This window comes from Zingiber officinale, chromosome 4B (assembly GCF_018446385.1).
Source record: "Zingiber officinale cultivar Zhangliang chromosome 4B, Zo_v1.1, whole genome shotgun sequence".
Lineage (NCBI taxonomy): Eukaryota > Viridiplantae > Streptophyta > Magnoliopsida > Zingiberales > Zingiberaceae > Zingiber > Zingiber officinale.
Genome location: NC_055993.1, coordinates 28,929,224 through 28,947,529, shown reverse-complemented (window position 1 = coordinate 28,947,529; position 18,306 = coordinate 28,929,224). Strand labels below are relative to the sequence as shown.

Here is an 18,306-nt window from a genome sequence, read left to right as displayed (position 1 = left end):
ATTGTAAAAACATATTAATAAAAACATAGTAGTACCAATAAAATGTTTCATTATATTAGAAAATAGTGTTTAATATTTGCAAATTTTATAATTTGAATTGATACTTTAAAGGACAGCCCATTGCAACTTTTTTCGCTACTCGAACTCATTACCACTAGGTCACTCAGCAACGATTCGAATTGATACTTTATTAGCACAAAATAAAATAATAAATAAATAAATAGAAATTTTACTTTACAATATTATTTGACAAAATAATCAAGTCAATTAATTCAAAAAATATTAAAAATAATTTCATTAAATACTTCTACTAAATTTCAATCACATTATAATCTAGAACTTAAAAAATTACATATTCTTTATCATTTAAGTATAAATACGAACTTATATAATAATATTATTACAGAAGAAATACAAAACTTGCAATTTATTCTCTAAAATATATTCTTTAACAAGTAATCATGCGCAAAATATTACATAATAAGAAAAACATTCAACGCGCACATATTATTATTTATATTTCAATTAATATTATATATTATTCTAAGTATATTGCATTATCATTCTTTTACCTAAAAAGTGCATTCTAGGTACAGTTTGATAAAATAAGAACAAAAATACTTTAACAAAAAATTGTAAGATGGAAATTACCAAACAATAAACTACTTTAAAAATGAACTTTAGCACAAAGTACATTTCTTAAATAGACCTTTTAAGAAATGTATTTTTGAATGCAAATGCAAATGCAAATGTTACACCAAACAAAGATATTTGACAACTCTAACTTGAAAAGTTACGATACTCATTCAACATGCTATGCAGTTCATCTTAGACTACCTAATGAAAAGGAAAAACAAATAGAATAAAGCAATAGTGGTTAATGAGTAAACTGGATAGCTACACTACCTAAACAATGACAACCCCACTAGGTGGGGTAGACTAGCTACACAACCTAAAGAAACCATAAATCCACTATACTTCTTGGTCATACGTCACCAGATTTGAGAACCCTAAACGTATTACCTCTTATTATTCATAAATAAAAAGGTAGAAATTGTGAACTGTTGGAACAAAATATACAAGAAATCGCACGAATCATGTGAATTAAGTTCATGATGATCTAACAGGATACCTTGTCATGCAACTATTAGACAAATGAACATACAACCAATTTGATCAACTAGTCACAGAATCCAAGGAAATAGATATACCTATAACCCTTACAGTGGCATTACTACTCCCTTGAATTGATTTTATGGCTTCACCTTTTTTCCCAATCAAATTCACAGCTTGTGATGAGGCTACTAACAAGCGCACTGAGCAGGTAGCAGCAGTAGATCCAGAATTTTTATGATCAGGCACACTATCTGATATACCATTAACGTGTTTAAAGATTCTTAACACAGCATCCATTGCAGGGGGTATCTTAGCTTCTAGCTCTTCTTTTCCAGATATCAGGACCTGACATGAGAAGTTTCCGATGTATATTTTGTTACTAGTTTTTCAGAAACTAAAACGCAACATCAAAGCCTAACAAATTCAAGAAATAATACCCACAAAAGATATAGAAAAAAGCCGCATTATGAGCCAATAAACATAGCTAAATATAAAGTTTTTAATTCTTTCTTATTAATTATTGTGTGGTGCCCCTTAAGTTGATGAGTCTACACATTTGCTACGACATGCAAGAAAGCCTAACAAATACAAGAAATAATACCATGATTATGAAAAGCTGCATATAGGGCCAATAAACGTATTTAAATAAAGTTTTCAATTCTTCTTTGTTAATTAATTTGCAATATTTTTTTAAACCATGTATAACAGAAAATATTTCCATAAATTATGGTATACAGTAGCATAGCTAACTTTCATAAAAGTAAATTTAGGTTTTTAGAGAAGTCTATTAAACATTTTAGTAGTTTATGAAGAATAAGGTCTGGTATAATTCTATAAAAAGGGGTTAAGATCTCATGTTACATGACAAGTTTTTGACTTATTATAATTTTCAATTTCCAACATGATATTAGAGCCATAATCTCTTTTCTTTCTCCCCACCATATTTATCTTTCAGAATCGCTTTTCTTTAATTTTCGCCAATTATAGACTTTATCCTTTTTCCTTTTCTTCTATTGTTCTTTTCTTTACGCCTTCAATCAAAACCCTAAGCCAACAATCTCATATTTCACTTTTGTCCTCATCTCCTTCTCCTTATCATTACACATATTTTTCTATATTGCATCCTCTGCACATTTTTCATCGTCGCCTTTTAGTGGTTTGTTCCACTACCATCGTTAATTCTCTATTCTCATCCATTCTCGAATGTTTCCTATTCCTTTTACCAACCGTCATAATTGGATTCCTTTCTCTAGTCTTCATCATTAGCAAACTTATCTTGTCTAGCCATCATTGTCAATTTGTCAAATATTCCTTTAACCAACATATATAGTTGGATGTTTCCCTTTTGCTTGGCTTCATTGCCGATTTTTCCTTTGAGTTCCTTTCAACTGGCTGCACACTTGAATTTCTTTCGACAGCCCTTGAAACTGAATTTTTCCCTGTTGCTCAGCCCTTATTGTCAAATTTTCAACTTTCATAGTTGAATTCCTTTTACCAGCCTTTATAACTAGGCTTTTCTCTTTTATTTGGCCTTCATTGATAATTTTTTCTTTTACCAGCCTTCATAGACAGATTCTTTTACCAGCTAGCTGTATTCTTCATTGTTGCACAGCCTTTATAACAATTTTCCATCTACTAGCTTTGAGCCTTAGCTGGTTTTCTGTTACAAAACTGGATTTTTCTCAGTTGCTCAGCCTATATTAATGATTTACCCTGTGTACTAGCTATCAGTCTTAGCTAGATTCTTTTACATAGCTGGATTTTTCTCAGTTGCTCGACCTTTATTGCTAATGTCAAAATTGTAAAAAACATTGTTAGAACAAAGTTAGGAGGCCATTTAATCTCAACAATCTATAGAATTGCAAATTAATCGAGCTTCTGACCATGATGCTTTATGGTGGACCTATTATAAGAAGGTACAACATACTCTTGAACAGTTTTAGAAGCTAGTTTTTGAAGTTTCACCGCCAATCACTTAGCCAAGAGTGGGGACACAAAGGAGAACAAACAGGGATCAATTGTTAGAAACATATGACGAATACACAACAACTGAAACAGCACAAAGGAGTCGGATGAACTAAACCAAGAAGAGCCCAAGAGGCTGAGATCTCTTATTGGTAATCTTGAAAAGCCTCCGTGTATTGCTTCATTAGTGTAGTCAGGTATGTTTCCATCCTCTATTAGATTAAATGTCTTGGATATAACTTTTTTCAACTCTTGAATCATGGATTCAAGAGTTACCAATCATATGATGCACTTACCAAGTGCTATTTCCATGTACTCATCATTCAATAAAAAAATAATCACAGTCGATGGTTTCTAAACTACTATAGTAAACTTACAACTCCGCCCATGATGAACTAGTCATGACCCGTCCCAAACCCGGATAAAGGAGAAGAGTTATGTTAGATTGCTAGCCACCGTTAAACTATGACAAATATTCAATAAATTGATTCATTAAACTATTGTGTTAATGCTAAGTTGTTCCCCTGAATAAACGTATTACAGAGTCCGATTGTAACGTCTCAGCAATGACCGTTACATCACCAAAACTCAGGTGTAGTGCTAAATATATAAGAGTTTGCATTGCAGGATGTAACGTATTCACAAGAACCGCTACATCTCCATGAGAAATTGGGTGTAATGTTAAATAAACAAGAGTTCTCGCACCATAGTTGGATAAGAACAAATATTATAGGAAAACTAATAGTCTAAGATTTGAAACATAGGACATAGGAATCCGCACTCGTAAATCAATAGAGATAGTAGATACGATGATTAGAAGAAGAATTAGTATTTTATGTGTACAAGAGATAAAATGGGTAAGCGTTAAGGCAAAGATGATAGAGAAATTTGATTTTAAATTATGGTACACAGGAAAGAGTAAAACAAGAAATGCAGTAGATATTATTGTAGATAATTCGTTAAAGGATAAAGTTGTAGTAGTTAAAAGGAGATAGAATTATAGCCCTAAAGATAATAACGATGGAAAAAACTATGAACGTAATTAACATATATGCACCGCAAATAGAATTAGATGAAGCTATCAAATTAAGATTTAGGGGCGACCTACATGAAGTATTACAAAACATTCCGCCAAATGAAATGATTTTAATAGAAAATGATCTAAATGGGCATATCATGAAAAATGAGGAATATGAGATGGTAAGGGTTATATGTTTGGAATGAGAAATGAAGAAGGGAAAACTATATTAGATTTTACGATAGCATATGATTTTATATTAGTTCATACTATTTTTTAAGAAAAGCGAAAAAACTTGGTCACATTCAAAAGTAGGAATAATAAATCGTAAATTGACTTTCTTATGGTTAGGAAGAGAGATAGAAAGATTTATAAAAATTATAAGGTCATTATGAGAAAGTTTATCTACCCAACATAGGTTAGTAGTATTAGATATACACTTCAAGTATTGTATCAAGAGAAAGAAAATATATACAACTCCTAAATTAAGTGGTGGAAATTAAAGGATGAGAAGAAAAATATATTTAAGGAGAAAGTAAGAGTACAAGCATTAGGTGAATGAAAATATTTTGCTGCTGCTGGAGCATCAAAGAAAATCAAAGTATTCGAGTTTGATGCATTTCAAAATTATACTCTCGACAGTAAGAAAGTGCTAGAATGCAAGAAAATCTAAATCAGCTGCATTTATAGGAATAGATAAATAAGGAAAAATTTAGCTTAATAAAAAGGCTAAAAAGTAGTAAATGAAGCAAAGAATAAAACTTTTGAACGATTATATCAAAAATTGAATACAAAAGAAGAAAAAAAATATATTTATAGAATAGCTAAAGAGAGAGAAAAGAAGACAAGATATTATCTAAATAAAATATATTAAAGATGAATGTAATAGGGTACTAATAAACGATAGAGAAATAAAAGAGTAGTGGAAGAGGTATTTTCATCAACTTTTTAATGAATAGCCAACTTAACTTAGATAATTTAAGTAGGTCAAATGAATATAAAAATTTAAATTTTTATCATATAATTTAAACTTCAGAAATAGAATAAGTTTTAAATGGGATGCATAATGGAAAAGGAACCAGATGATATTCTGATAGAGGTATGAAATTACCTAGGGAAACAAAGTATTAAATGGCTTACAAAATTAATTAACATGATATTGAATATGAAAAAAATATCTAATGAATGGAGGATAAGTACTCTAGTTCCCTTACTCGAGATTATGTTGCAATGTAAATTTTTAATATAGCTATTATGTATTTCATGACAAGAATTCAAGGAAAATGATTGCACATGCTAGAGAATGTATTATCTTAAAACATTGAGGCAGTAAAACATTAACAAATGTAAATTGTCTTCTTTAGTTTCAAAACTCTATTCGTCTAATAATGATAAAATTTAACTTCACCGCCACCAACATGGGCACTCGTTATTTAGAATTATTGAAATTTTATTTCCATTTTATTTCAAAATATAGATCTTGAGAATTTCTATTGTGAAGTGTGTGAACTTGCTAAAAACAAACATGTCTTTTTCAGTGAAATTTAAGGTCCTAAAACTCTTAATGTTTCTTAGCAAAATGGTTTGTGACATTAATGAGTGTACGCATGTTGGTTAGATTTTTTTAACTTATACATAAATATGATGTTAGTAAAATACTCCCAATTTTTTGTTTCACAATTAAAAACAAAAATGGGGCCATATCAAAAGCTTTAGCACAAAAGATTTAGAACAAATAATGCTAGGGTTTATTTCAATCAACTCCTAACTCCTTATTTTCAAAAAAAAAAAAAGGTAGCACATAGAGGGTTCTTCTATCAATACACCACAATAAAAAAAATATAAAAAGTCACCTACTACAATCAACCCGAGCCCTTTTATTCTAGAAAAATATGCTTAAATCTTTTCAGAGAAGCACTTCTTCCCATCGTTCATTCATCTTCCAATATCTTGGGATTTAAGAATTTAATAGAAACTATCAACAGCCTATCAAACATATGCACTATAAATAATCTTATCCCAGTCCCTCAAATATTTAGGAGGTGCTTGGTAGGCGGGTTTCGGATGCTGGAATGGGAATGAAATCTAGTTCATTCCCATTCTTGATGCTTGGTAGATGGGAATAGGAATCAAAATATAGATTTGATCCCCCTACTTTCATAACCCACCCACCCCTACGTTATCGTTAAATTCATTCCTCCCTATTCATGTGATTTTTTTTTTGACGACCCAACCCCTCGAGCCGAACCTTTTCTTCTCTTTTGATTTGCGCATTTCTGCGTCTTTCTTCCTCACTCGCGCCTCAACTCGCCTCTTTGCCACAGTCTGGTTTGTCGAAGGTGAGTCAGTTGCCTCAACTCGTCTTTCTTTCTCTTTTGATTTTCGCATTTCAACGTCTTTTTTTTTACCTAACTTTCGTCAATCGAAATTAGTGTCCTTTATTTTCTATTGCCTCTTTATTTTCTATTGGTGACAACAGCGGTCCTTTTTCTAGGACTATAGAACTCGATCGCCGCTTTTGAGATCTCTCTCTTCAATGGATGTAATTTTATCATTTTCGTTCGATCACTTCGTCATGGCATCTCATATTTCCTATGATGTTCATTTACTCTATAAATGTTTTTTGAAATGATTGTATACTTTACTTTATGTGAAGTAAAGAATTCACAGAAAAAACGAAAAAAACATACAAACTATTTAATTATGGCCTAAATTTATATCACTTTTCTATATCTTGATTTAACTTAAGCCACTGTTTAAACCCAATTTTCTAGATAAGAGACATAAGTCAATGAGGTTACATGTTTTTTATCTGAAATGTTGAGCATTGTTATGATTTGGTTCCGTATTTATTTATGTATGCATGAGCTGTTTGATATTTATTCATGTATGGTTTTGGTTCTGACTTATTATTGGTGACATCTGTTGCTATATAATGTAGATAAACATGGCATGACCACCGTTAAACTATAGAAGACGTAGATTATTATGCACTTTGTGGAATATGTATGGAATGCTCATGAGTTGTTTGGTTGTCATACTTTATCAAATTGCAATACTTGCATATCGTCGAAGTAGGATTCGTCAAATAAAAAGTAAGGAGGACAAATTGATTGCACGTGTGAAATGGATGTTCAACCTTACAAAAGAGAGCGATGAAATAAGTATTAGTGAACTTCGAATGGATAGGAGAACATTCAGGATATTGTGTGATACGGTTCAAGATGTTGGAGGTTTAAAAGCCACAAAAAATGTCACCATTGATGAAATTGTGGCCTTATTTGTCTATGTGTTGGCACATCATAAAAAAAATCGAACGATGAGTCTCCTTCTTAAATGAAGTCGGGAGACAGCGAGTCGTCATTTCAATCTATGTCTTCGAGCAATTTTATAACTACACAATATATTGCTCAAGAAACCTGAACCGATACGCGATGACTATGAAGAAGATAGATGGGAATCATTTAAGGTAAGCATTTTTTAATCGCCTATAATTCTTCAGTTTAATTGTATTTTTTATTTCAATATATAATTCTTATAATTAAAAATTATTATAAGGTTGTTTAGGTGCTTTAGACGGTACCTTTATCCAAGTGACACCCCCTAAAGAAAAAAAACAACGTTATCGCACAAAAAAAAGGGGATTGCAACAAATATGTTGGGAGTGTGTTGCCCACAAATGCAATTCATATATGTGTTACCTGGGTGGGAAGGTTCTGCCCATGATGGTCGGGTACTTCGTGATATCATCAATAGATATCTGATCTTAAAGTCCCCCAAGGTAAATAACAAATACTTTTTATTTGAAGTTGGAATTATGACAGAGTTTCAAATTTATGGAATACTTCCATTTATTAACTAGTGTCCTTGGTTTAGGCTATTATTATTTGGTCGATGCTGGATATTGCAACTCAGATGGATTTCTGGCACCTTATCGAGGGCATAGGTATCACCTCAATGAATGAGAAGGTCATCGTCCAGAGACAGCTGAAGAATATTTTAACATGAAGCACTCTGGAGCTAGGAATGTTATTGAGAGGTGTTTTGGATTGTTGAAGGGTCGTTGGAAAATTTTAGCTTCCCCTTCATTTTTTCTAATGCAAACCCAAGTTCGTATTATCATTGCTTGTTGTTTGCTTCATAACTTGATCCGTAAATTCATGAGCCATGATCCTCAGGAGTGTATTCCTGATGAAGATGAACAAAGTGAAGATGATGATAGTGATCGCGGGACTGCATTTAGGAATAATTTAGCACAACAAATGTTTAACAATTGGGAAAATGAAGTAATTAATATAGAATGACTTTCATTGTTGTGATGTTTGTTCTGTTGTCTATGCAAATTTGTGAAAACTTTTATGTGTACTCCTTATTTTAATGTTTGTTCCATTTGATTTGTTGCCTATAAAAAAAACTTTTATGTGTCATTAACATTCTTTCAACCAGATTTAATATTCTTGTAATTTCATTGTTATATTATATGTCATATTATGTAATATTCTTTCCTCTTCATATTATATTTTATGTGACTCTGATATGACCAGGATAGTAGGATGGAGAGTAATCTTGAGGAATCTGTGGGGAAGAATGTAGCACGAGGAAAAGGTAAAAACAAAGTTTTCTGGACGGAAGAGGAGAGTTGGGCATTAATAAAATGTTTGCAAGATATGGCAACCATCCTCTTTCGAAAACATACGGAAGGTTCAAGAACAACTACATGGTCGAGATAAGAAAGATTATGATCCAAAAGTTGTCAACTTTCACAAAATCTATCAATCACATTGAATTTAGGATCAAAACCTTAAAGAGGAAATTCCATGCTATCAATGAAATGTGCAGACAAAGTGATTGTACTTGGAATGATGTCGAAAAGAAGATAGCTTGTGAAGAAACATGGTATCTTGAATGGATTAAGGTATGTGTATTAGTCATTAATTGTTTTTTTTTCAAATTACACGCTATCAAACTTTGTTAAATTGATTGTTATGTTTTGTTTTTTTTTGACAGAATCACAATGACGCTAAAAGTCTCTATAATGTATCATTCCCTTATTTTTCGGAGTTAGAGATGGTATATGGCAAAGACAGAGCAACAGGCCTTGTCGCGGAAGATCCTATGATGGTTGCACAAAACATCACTGATGTGGATGCTGGGTTGACCATATCGGATGACAATTCACTTGCTGAAAAAGGAGTTGAAGTTGATTCGATGTTAAATCAACAACCTTCTCTTACATCAAGGGCATCTCACTCTAAGGAGAAAAAGAAATCATCCGTTGACAGAGTTCAAAAAGTTTCGAAGAGGGCAAAGACTTCAGCTGTGCAAAATGTCGATTCTGACTTCAAGTTACTCGGTGCTTAGGTTGAGGGATTTATGCAAACTGTTAGCTCACAATTTGAGTCAATGTCATCTTGGGTTCAAGGTAAATCCTCAAAAATGCCACAAGTTCTTGAGATGTTGGATAAATATGGTTTCGTTGGTAAGAACAAGTACAAGGTTGCTCAAGTAATAGTATGTTTGTGATGTCGTTGGATTTGATGAATATTTTTTTGCTTCTATCATTTTTGACACTGTGATAGATGTTTTAATTATGCAAGATCATTGACAGAGTTGTTGCCATCATATTGCGTTTTTTTTAATAAAATTGTTCAATCCATGACTTTGTGTGATTATTTTTGTATTTTACTTATAAGGATAAAATGAGAATTTTGGCTGATTCTCATTCCATAATTTAAGTCAAACCAAGCAACATTAATGGGAATAATATCCATTCCAGTATTTATACCAAGCACCATCAATCCAGTAATCATTCTCATTGCCATTAACCCTCAATCAAAACTCATTATCATTCCCATTGCCAAATATATACCAAGCGCCCCCTTAGGTGTCATTTGTTCCTATGCATAGTCAAAAAATAGAGGGAAGTTAGATCCAAGGGTATTAAAATGTGTATTTGTAGTTATCCTCAACACAAAAGGGGTGCAAGTATTCCTTTCAATGAACATGCATCTTACTTCACATCTTATCTTAAGGAGAATTTTACACTGAAAGATAAGAATGGGATTTCATACTCGACCTATCATTATTTCCAATGTCCAAGTTAATATCTAAGTTAATACCAAATCCTATGTCTGAATCTATACTAAATCTTAAATCCGAACATCTATCAAATCCTATGACTGAATTTGTGTCCTACTATGTCAAATATTTATGTTTGAATTTATGTTAAATCCTAAATTTGAATCTGCGTCAAATTCTGTGTGAATCTGTGTTTAAATCTGTGCATGGAACTACCAACTCTGTCATTGAGAATATGAAACTTGACCAGGCATACTTAAGGAAGAAGATGGTTGTCCCCAAATTAATGCAAGTCACCCAACCCAAATCTTAGGCATGAGCTAACAATTTTTTATTCTTCATTACAAATTGTATGAATCTCACGTAGCTAATGAAGACCTAAATCTTCCCATTACTTATAGGAAATGAACTAAAGAGTACGAAATGACATTTAGGGGGTGTTTGGTTCTTTCCTAGGAATAGGAATCGGAATGGGAATCATTGTATTGTGAAATGGGAATGGGTATTAGCATTGATATCACTCTTAAAAGCAATGTTTGGTTAGTTGCATATTTTTTATCGGAATAAATCAAAATTTCCTTTTTTACCCTTAAAGGAAAATAAGAGAAAAAATTAGATGTGAAAGAAAGATGAATGTGAGAGAAAAATATGATGAAAGAGAATGATGAGCGAGAAAGTATGATCAGAAAGAATGAAAAGAGAAAAAGTGTGATGAGAGAATGAAGAGAGAGAAAGTGTGATGAGAGAAAATGATAAAAGAGAGTATGATAGGAGAGAGCAAGAGAAGATGAGAGAGAAAATATGATGTGAGAGAAAGTATGATGGGAGAGGATGAAGAGAGAGAAAATGTAATGAGAAAAAATGAGGAGAGTGTGTGTGATGAGAGAGATTGAGGAGAGAGCAATTATGGTGAGAGAGAAAGTGTGATGAGAAAAAAAGAGAACAGTGAGTGTGATGGGAGAGATTGAGGAGAGAGAAAGTATGATAAGGGAGAAAGTATGATGAGAAAGAAAATATGTTGAAGAAAAAAAAAATGAGGGAGTGTGACAAGAGAGATTGAGGAAAGAGAAAGTGTGATGAGAGCGAAAGTGTGATGAGAAAAAAAGAGAAAAGAGAGTGTGATGAGAGAAATTGAGGAGAGAGAAAGTATAATGAGAGAGAAAGTATAATGAGAAAAAAAAGGACGAGAGTGCGATGGAAGAGGACGAGAGTTCGATGGAAGAGATTGAGGAGAGAGAAAGCATGATGAGAGGGAAAGTGTAATGAGAAAAAAAGAAAAAAAAAGAGTGTGATGGGAGAGATTGAGGAGAGAGAAAGTATAATGAGAGAGAAAGTATGATGAGAAAAAAAAAAAAAGAAAGAGAGTGCGATGAAAGAGATTGAGGAGAGAGAAAGTATGATGAGAGAGAAAGTGTAATGAGAAAAAAAGAGGAAAAAGAGTGTGATAGGAGAGATTAAGGAGAGAGAGAAAGTGTGTGATAAAATGATGAGAGAGAAAATATGATGAGAGAGAACAAGGAGAGAGAAGTGATATGAAAGAAAAAATAAATAAATATATTTTGATATTTAATATTAAGGGAGATAATTTTAGTTTTAGGTTAAGGGTATTTTTGAAATAAGGGAATATTTTGATTGATGAAAATAGGGTAATAGCTCATTGAAGGGGAGGTACATGGGAATGAGTTATTACCCAATTTCAAAGATTCATTCCCTTATTTGTATTCCTATTCCTATAATCCAAACATTAACAATGGCAATCAATGATTCTCATTCTCATTCCCCACTCCTATTCCCCTAAACCAAATTATATTCTCTTGCAAAGTTCTTATCTTTTGGACAATTTTCACTATCACCTAAATCCTTCTTAGTTAACTTGAACACCACTATCAACCCTACCACCTTATATGAGGTGTTATCCAATCAGAAATGGAAAAAGAAATGGAGGCATTAGATAAGAACAAAACATGGGAATTAGTGACGTTGCAGAAGGAAAGAAACCTGAACGGATGGATCGATAGAAAGGTGTAAGGCAAGGCTGGTAGTCAAAGGGCTATACTCAAACCTATGCAATTGATTATCTAGTGACTTTTGCTCCAATTGCAAAAATGAATATAGTTAGAATTTTACTATCATTAGCAGCTAATTATAGTTGAAGTAGTTACATCAGTTTAATGTCGAGAATGTATTTTTGCACAGAGATCTAGAGGAACAGATTTAAATGAAGGCCCCTTAATTCTAAGAAGTTGTAGAGGTGGTGAATATTTTTCCAATGAGTTACCTTTTGTAACGAAAATGATATTATACGTACAGTGCATCATATACCCCACAACATAATGGTTTAGTAAAAAAAAAAAAAACTATAGTTGAAGTCCCAAGTCACATACATAATTGTACAAAACTTCTCCATATGAATTATGAAGAGGAAGAACTCCTAAGATTATTTTGAGGTTTGGGAGTGTTTTGCATTTTTTACAAAGTGGTTGAACATAAAAGAACCAAGTTAGTATCAAGCGCTCTAAACTTGTAGGTTATATTAAAAAGTCTAAATAAATGCATTAAAGATAAATCTAATAGGGTACTAGTGAAGGATGAGACAATAAAGGAGTGATAGAATTGGTATTTTCATCAATTTTTTAATAAATGTTTAGATGAGAAATTTAAATGATTAAATAAGAAATTTAAATGATTAGATAAATGTCGATATTTAAATTTTCGACTATGAAAGCAGATCCGGCTTTAAATGGGATAAAAAAACGAATGGATCAAAAGATATTCTCATAAAGGTATAGAATTACCTAGGGAAGCAGAGTATTGTTATTGAAAACAAAGAAAACTCTTGTTAGTGGAGACTAAGTACTTTATTCCTTAAATTAAAATCAATGAAGTTATACAAAATTATGCAAATTTTAGGGCATTAAATTAATGAGTCAATGAAACTTTGTACAAAAGTACTTCTTAGAATTCAAAGAAGCAGCAAACATGCATTACTCGCAACCTGTCTCTTTAAATTGTAATAGCAAAGCTAGAATATCTAGGGTAATTAGAAAGGTATACAATAGAAAATCTAGACATAACTATTAGGTAGGAACGTATAGCAATTATTACTGACTAATGGAATAATTAATATTGTTTTATGTGAGATGTTAGTTGATTCAATAACTAAAGGACTTATTGGAGAAAAGATAAAAGCATCATTAGTTAAAATGTGGCTAAGATCCTTTAAAACAAATCATGAATAATTGGAACCCTACCTTTACTTAGTGAAATTGCTAAGTAAATATGTAATGGAGACATTATTGATAAGTAAGATATTTCTTCTCGAATACTTTGAGGATGTGTTAAATTCTTAATGAAGTTCATGTTGCATGGAAGTCCATCTATGCGAATATAAGGAATTGTGCCCACTCCAAACAAAGGTTTAGAATACCTTTGTAAATGTTCATGAATCAAAGATGTAGTAGACTTAATACTGCTAACATATTTTGGTGAATTTCTTAAATGATTTGAATAGATCTTTGTGTGTGATGTTTATGATTCTAATATCAAGAACTCTTGATTTAAGTTTCCAAACTACAAGTATACCATTAGTCATGAAACTCTTAAAACTGATAGCAGTATTAAATCAAAAAATTCCTACTGTAAGCAAAGACTAAAGACTGAAATGTTGACACTATAATCTAAGTGAGGATTGTAGAATATAGACTACAATGTCAAATTATTTGTCTCACATTGGTAATTTTAATTTTATTACAACAACAACAATCAAGCCTTTATTCCATTGAATGAGATCAGTTATATGAATCCTCCTACATCATTGAGCTTAACCCCCTACTATATCCACATCTTGTTTTATCATTGATAATCAAGTCTTTTTTTGTCGCCCTCTACTTTGTTAATATGCGAATTTATCATAATCTCACATCATCTAATTAGGGCATTTCTCAAAGTTTTCCCTCAATAGGTGTAAGTGTAACCCCAATTTTTCTTTAATTTTTCTACAACTCTCATCTTTGGCTCGTGTGCTCACTTCATAACTAGTATTCAGCTCCATATAATATTGCATCTCTGACCGTCATTTAGTAAAACTTCCCTTTAAGCTTTAAAAATACTTTACGATCACAAAAAACGTAACACGCACTCCTCCATTTCAACCATCATATTTGTATCTTATGTAAAAAATCAATATCAACTTCTCCATCCTTCTACAAAAAGAATTCTAGATACTTAAAACTTTCAATTACAGGATATTATGATCTTCTATCTTAACAATTGTCTTGCTATTAAATTTAAATTACATATATTCTCTGTTTACTCTACTAAGCCTTGAATCTTTAACTTCTAGTATCTCCCACCAAAATTCGAGATTAATACTTAATCTTTCACGTGTCTCATCGATCACAATAATATCATCTACAAGCAATATACATCACGGTAAAGTATTTTGAATGGTGAGTTCATCTATAACTAGTGTAAAATAAATATAGATTTAGCATTGATCCTTGGTATAATCCTACTTTTATAAGAAGTGTTTTAGTTGATTTGCTTAGCATGTCCACTCTTACTTATTACATCATCATATATATCCTTAATTGTTTTAATATATAATAAGTTAACACATTTTTTCTATAATTCTTTATATAATTTCTCTCCAGACTTTGTCATAAACTTTTTCTAAATATTAAATCTTACTTCTTTTCTCAATACTTATCAATCTAAGAAGATATATAAATCCTATCACCTTTCGTATATGAATCCAAATTGATTTTTTATTGCCCCCACGAGCATAGCTAAGTTGTACTCAGGTAGTAGATTTGCATCACAAATTAATTTTTTAGTACCTTCAGCTCCTTAATTTTTTCTATCACTCTTTCCAAAGTTTTATAGTATGGCTCATTAGCATAATGCATCTATAATTCACATAATTTTGTGCATCTCTTTTGTTTTTGTACAAAGGGACTAAAATACTTATGTCAATTGATTAAGCACTTTCTACATTTGTAATATCAATTAAAATAACTTCGCAAGTCATTCAATATCTTGCTTCCTTGAGTACTTTCATACCTTTATTAGAATATCATCTAATTCGACCAAATTTTTATTTTTCATCTCATTTAATGCATGTTCTACTTCTAAATTTAAATTGTCAAAAAAATTAAATTTCTATATACTCCTTTTACTTACTTAAATCTCCTAAATAAGTAATCTAAAACTTCTATTGCTTATTTATTTTCTCATCCTTCACTAGTACGATATTAGATTCATCATTAATGCATCTTATTTGATAAAATCTCTAATTTTCCTCTCACTTTAGCTATTCTATAGAAGTCCCTTTTCCCTTCTTTTATATCAAACTATTGATGCAAGCATTCAAAAGTTTCATTCTTGGCTTGACTTATTGTTTTCTTACCCTTTTTCTTGGCTATTGTATACATTTTTAAGTTTTCTTCATTCTTACAAGTGTACAACAACTTATAAACTAATCTCTTTCCCTTCAATTTCTTACATACTTACTCATTCTACTATCAAAATTTTTTTATTTGGTAGTATCAATTCTCTTGATTCATTGAGTCGTTCTTACTACTTTTTTCAAATTTGATATCATCTTATTTCGTATCATATTCAAGTTGTCATGTATTTTGTGCTCCTACCTTCTCCTTAAAGATTCTTTACTTCCCATCCTTAACTTCCACCACTTGATCCTACATGTCATGCACATTTTCCATCTATTAATATTATGCTTGAGGCGCATATCAAACGCCAATAACCTATGTTAGGCAGTTCAGTTTTCTACAAGACATTGCAATCTTTATAAATTTTTGTATCCCTCTTTCTAACCATAAAAAATCAATTTGAGACTTATTATTCCCATTTTTATAAATAACACGGTGTTCTTCTCTCTTTTAAAAAAAAATATATTAGTTATTATAAATTCATATGTTATCCCGAAAATCAATATAGTTTTTCCTTCTGTATCTTTTTCCAAAACTATAGCCTTCATTTACCTTATCATATTCCTCATTTCTTATTCTTAAATGTCCAACTTGATCTCCGCCTATTAAAATCATCTAGTTTGTCAGAATTTTGAAATAGCTAAACGGTGTCTGAAAGGGAAAAGACATTGAAGAAATTCTATAGCAAGTAAAAACTAGGCAAAATAAAAACTCACAATGCTATCGTTAACACCAATGGGAGCTTCCAGAACACGAACACGAGCCCTGGTCTCCTCACAAAGCTTTTTAATAAGCTCCCCTTTGCGGCCAATGATACTCCCCACCTTCAGCAAGGGCACAATGAGGCGGAACACGTTATCCCCGGGCCACCCAGGCCATTTCTTGACCACCAAGCCGCCTCCGACCTTAGTCTCTGTGGCTGTCTCGGTAGCAGAATCCCCTTCCACCCCTGTGGCAACTCCCGAGGCATCTTCGGCAGTTGAAGCACTCTCTTCTTCGTCAACTTTGGCAGAAGCGGAGGAAGGAGGAATGTCGATATTGGTCTCAGAGTCCAAAGGCGCAGCGTCTTGATCGGCGGACTGGGCAGCCGCCATTGCTACAGGTTGAGAGGGTACGGGAAGAAGGGTTCTCTCAAAGTGGGCGGGCAAGAGAAAGGGTTTGTCTTTCGTACTTTTGGAGCAGCCAGAAAGCTGGACTAAATACTAGTCTCACGTGATTTACACGCAAGGGGTGAGGATAGCAATCGCCAATCGGACCGCATGAGCGGCGCCTAGCACGGTTAGCCATTGCGTTTGATTCTAGGGTTAAAATTGATGACTATAAACTCTCAAATATAATTAATTTAAAAATATTTTAGTAATTTAAGTAAAATTTTCAAATTAAATTTTTCAAGTTTTCTATAAATACACATCAATCTCACCGCTCATCCTCCATCCTCCATCCAAAGAACTCTTATTCTTATGCTCTTAACTCATTCCCTAACAACTCTTAAGTCACCATTTGTTCTCTATACTCACATTTTCTCAAAATATTCACTCATTTTTATTATTTTATTAGTTATTTTATAATAATTTATTTAGGGTTGAATAGGAGTTAGTCTTTACTTAGATTTTTTTTTTTTTTTTGTCATTAGTTTACTTGCTTGGATTGTTAGTATATGACGGAAATAAATAATAACAAATAAAAAATCAACTACAAAAATACATCACTATTTTACATGACCATGGCCTATATGTCATAGTAAGCAATGGCGGAGACAGCCTGGGTGATCTACCCAGGTTGATCGTGGGCGGTGGGCTACAAGCGACAGTGTCGATGTCGTCCCCCGGGCTGCTTCCTTTTGCTCTCCCTTTTTTTCGAATCTCCGGTATTAAATCACATTAAATCTACATTAAATATGCTATTAGCCCCCAGGTTGTAGCCCGGGTGGCGTTGAACTTGGCTCTGCCCTTGATAGTAAGTCTGTTACTTTTTTTCTTTTTTCGAACAATTTTAGAGTTAGAAAAAATCTTTTACAAATTTCTATTCCTACAAACACAATACAAGTAGATCCAGAAAATCTATAACCCAAACTAAAAGGATAAAAAAGCTTTCGAACTATTTTTTCTCTTTTCTATCCGAGCTACCTTCCTCTCTTTCTCATATATTTTTTCTTTTTTCTATAAAAAATTAAGTCGTTCCTCCTTATCGTCGGAGTTGGGCCCTCGGGCTATCACTCAAGTAGGCTATAAGAGGGCTCCACCCTTGAATATAAGAATAATAAAAATTACACAAAAAAAATCATCATCGCTTCCGGAAGCTCTTAATGTAATAACACTCATCATAGCACCTCTTCAAACAAATGAACAGTAACACTTTAGAGATTTGAAAGTAGTTAATGAATGTGATTGATAATTGAGTTGTTTTATTTTGCTCCCAAAGGCCCATTTTATAATTGTGTTCTGACCGACCAGATAAGGGTTTCCAATCGACCAAATTTATTGTTATTCGATGAGCATTCTTTAATTGTTATTTAGTTTTTGGTTGCTCAAACACTATTATTTGATCGACTGAACTCCCTCCACATTGGCTTCTTGTCTAGATACATAGCACATTTTGTGCTCACTAATCATTTGATTGCTCGATCACTTTACGATCGCTTCAACCCAAAGTTTAATCTACTACATGTGTGACACGTCA

The 18,306-nt window shown here is 32.4% G+C and overlaps 1 protein-coding gene across 1 annotated transcript in view; it reads right to left on the bottom strand.

The window, feature by feature from the left end:
* LOC121974898 (RNA-binding KH domain-containing protein PEPPER-like) overlaps window positions 1-16,821 on the bottom strand; it is a 57,277-nt gene extending 40,456 nt beyond the window's left edge. Inside the window, exons 1-2 of the mRNA XM_042526177.1 lie at window positions 16,344-16,821; window positions 1,212-1,461 (exon numbers count right to left, since the gene is read on the bottom strand). Coding sequence (XP_042382111.1) covers window positions 1,212-1,461; window positions 16,344-16,721 — 628 coding nt within the window. The 5' untranslated portion in view covers window positions 16,722-16,821. The remainder of the gene's footprint in view (window positions 1-1,211; window positions 1,462-16,343) is intronic.
* Window positions 16,822-18,306: the final 1,485 nt, after the last annotated feature.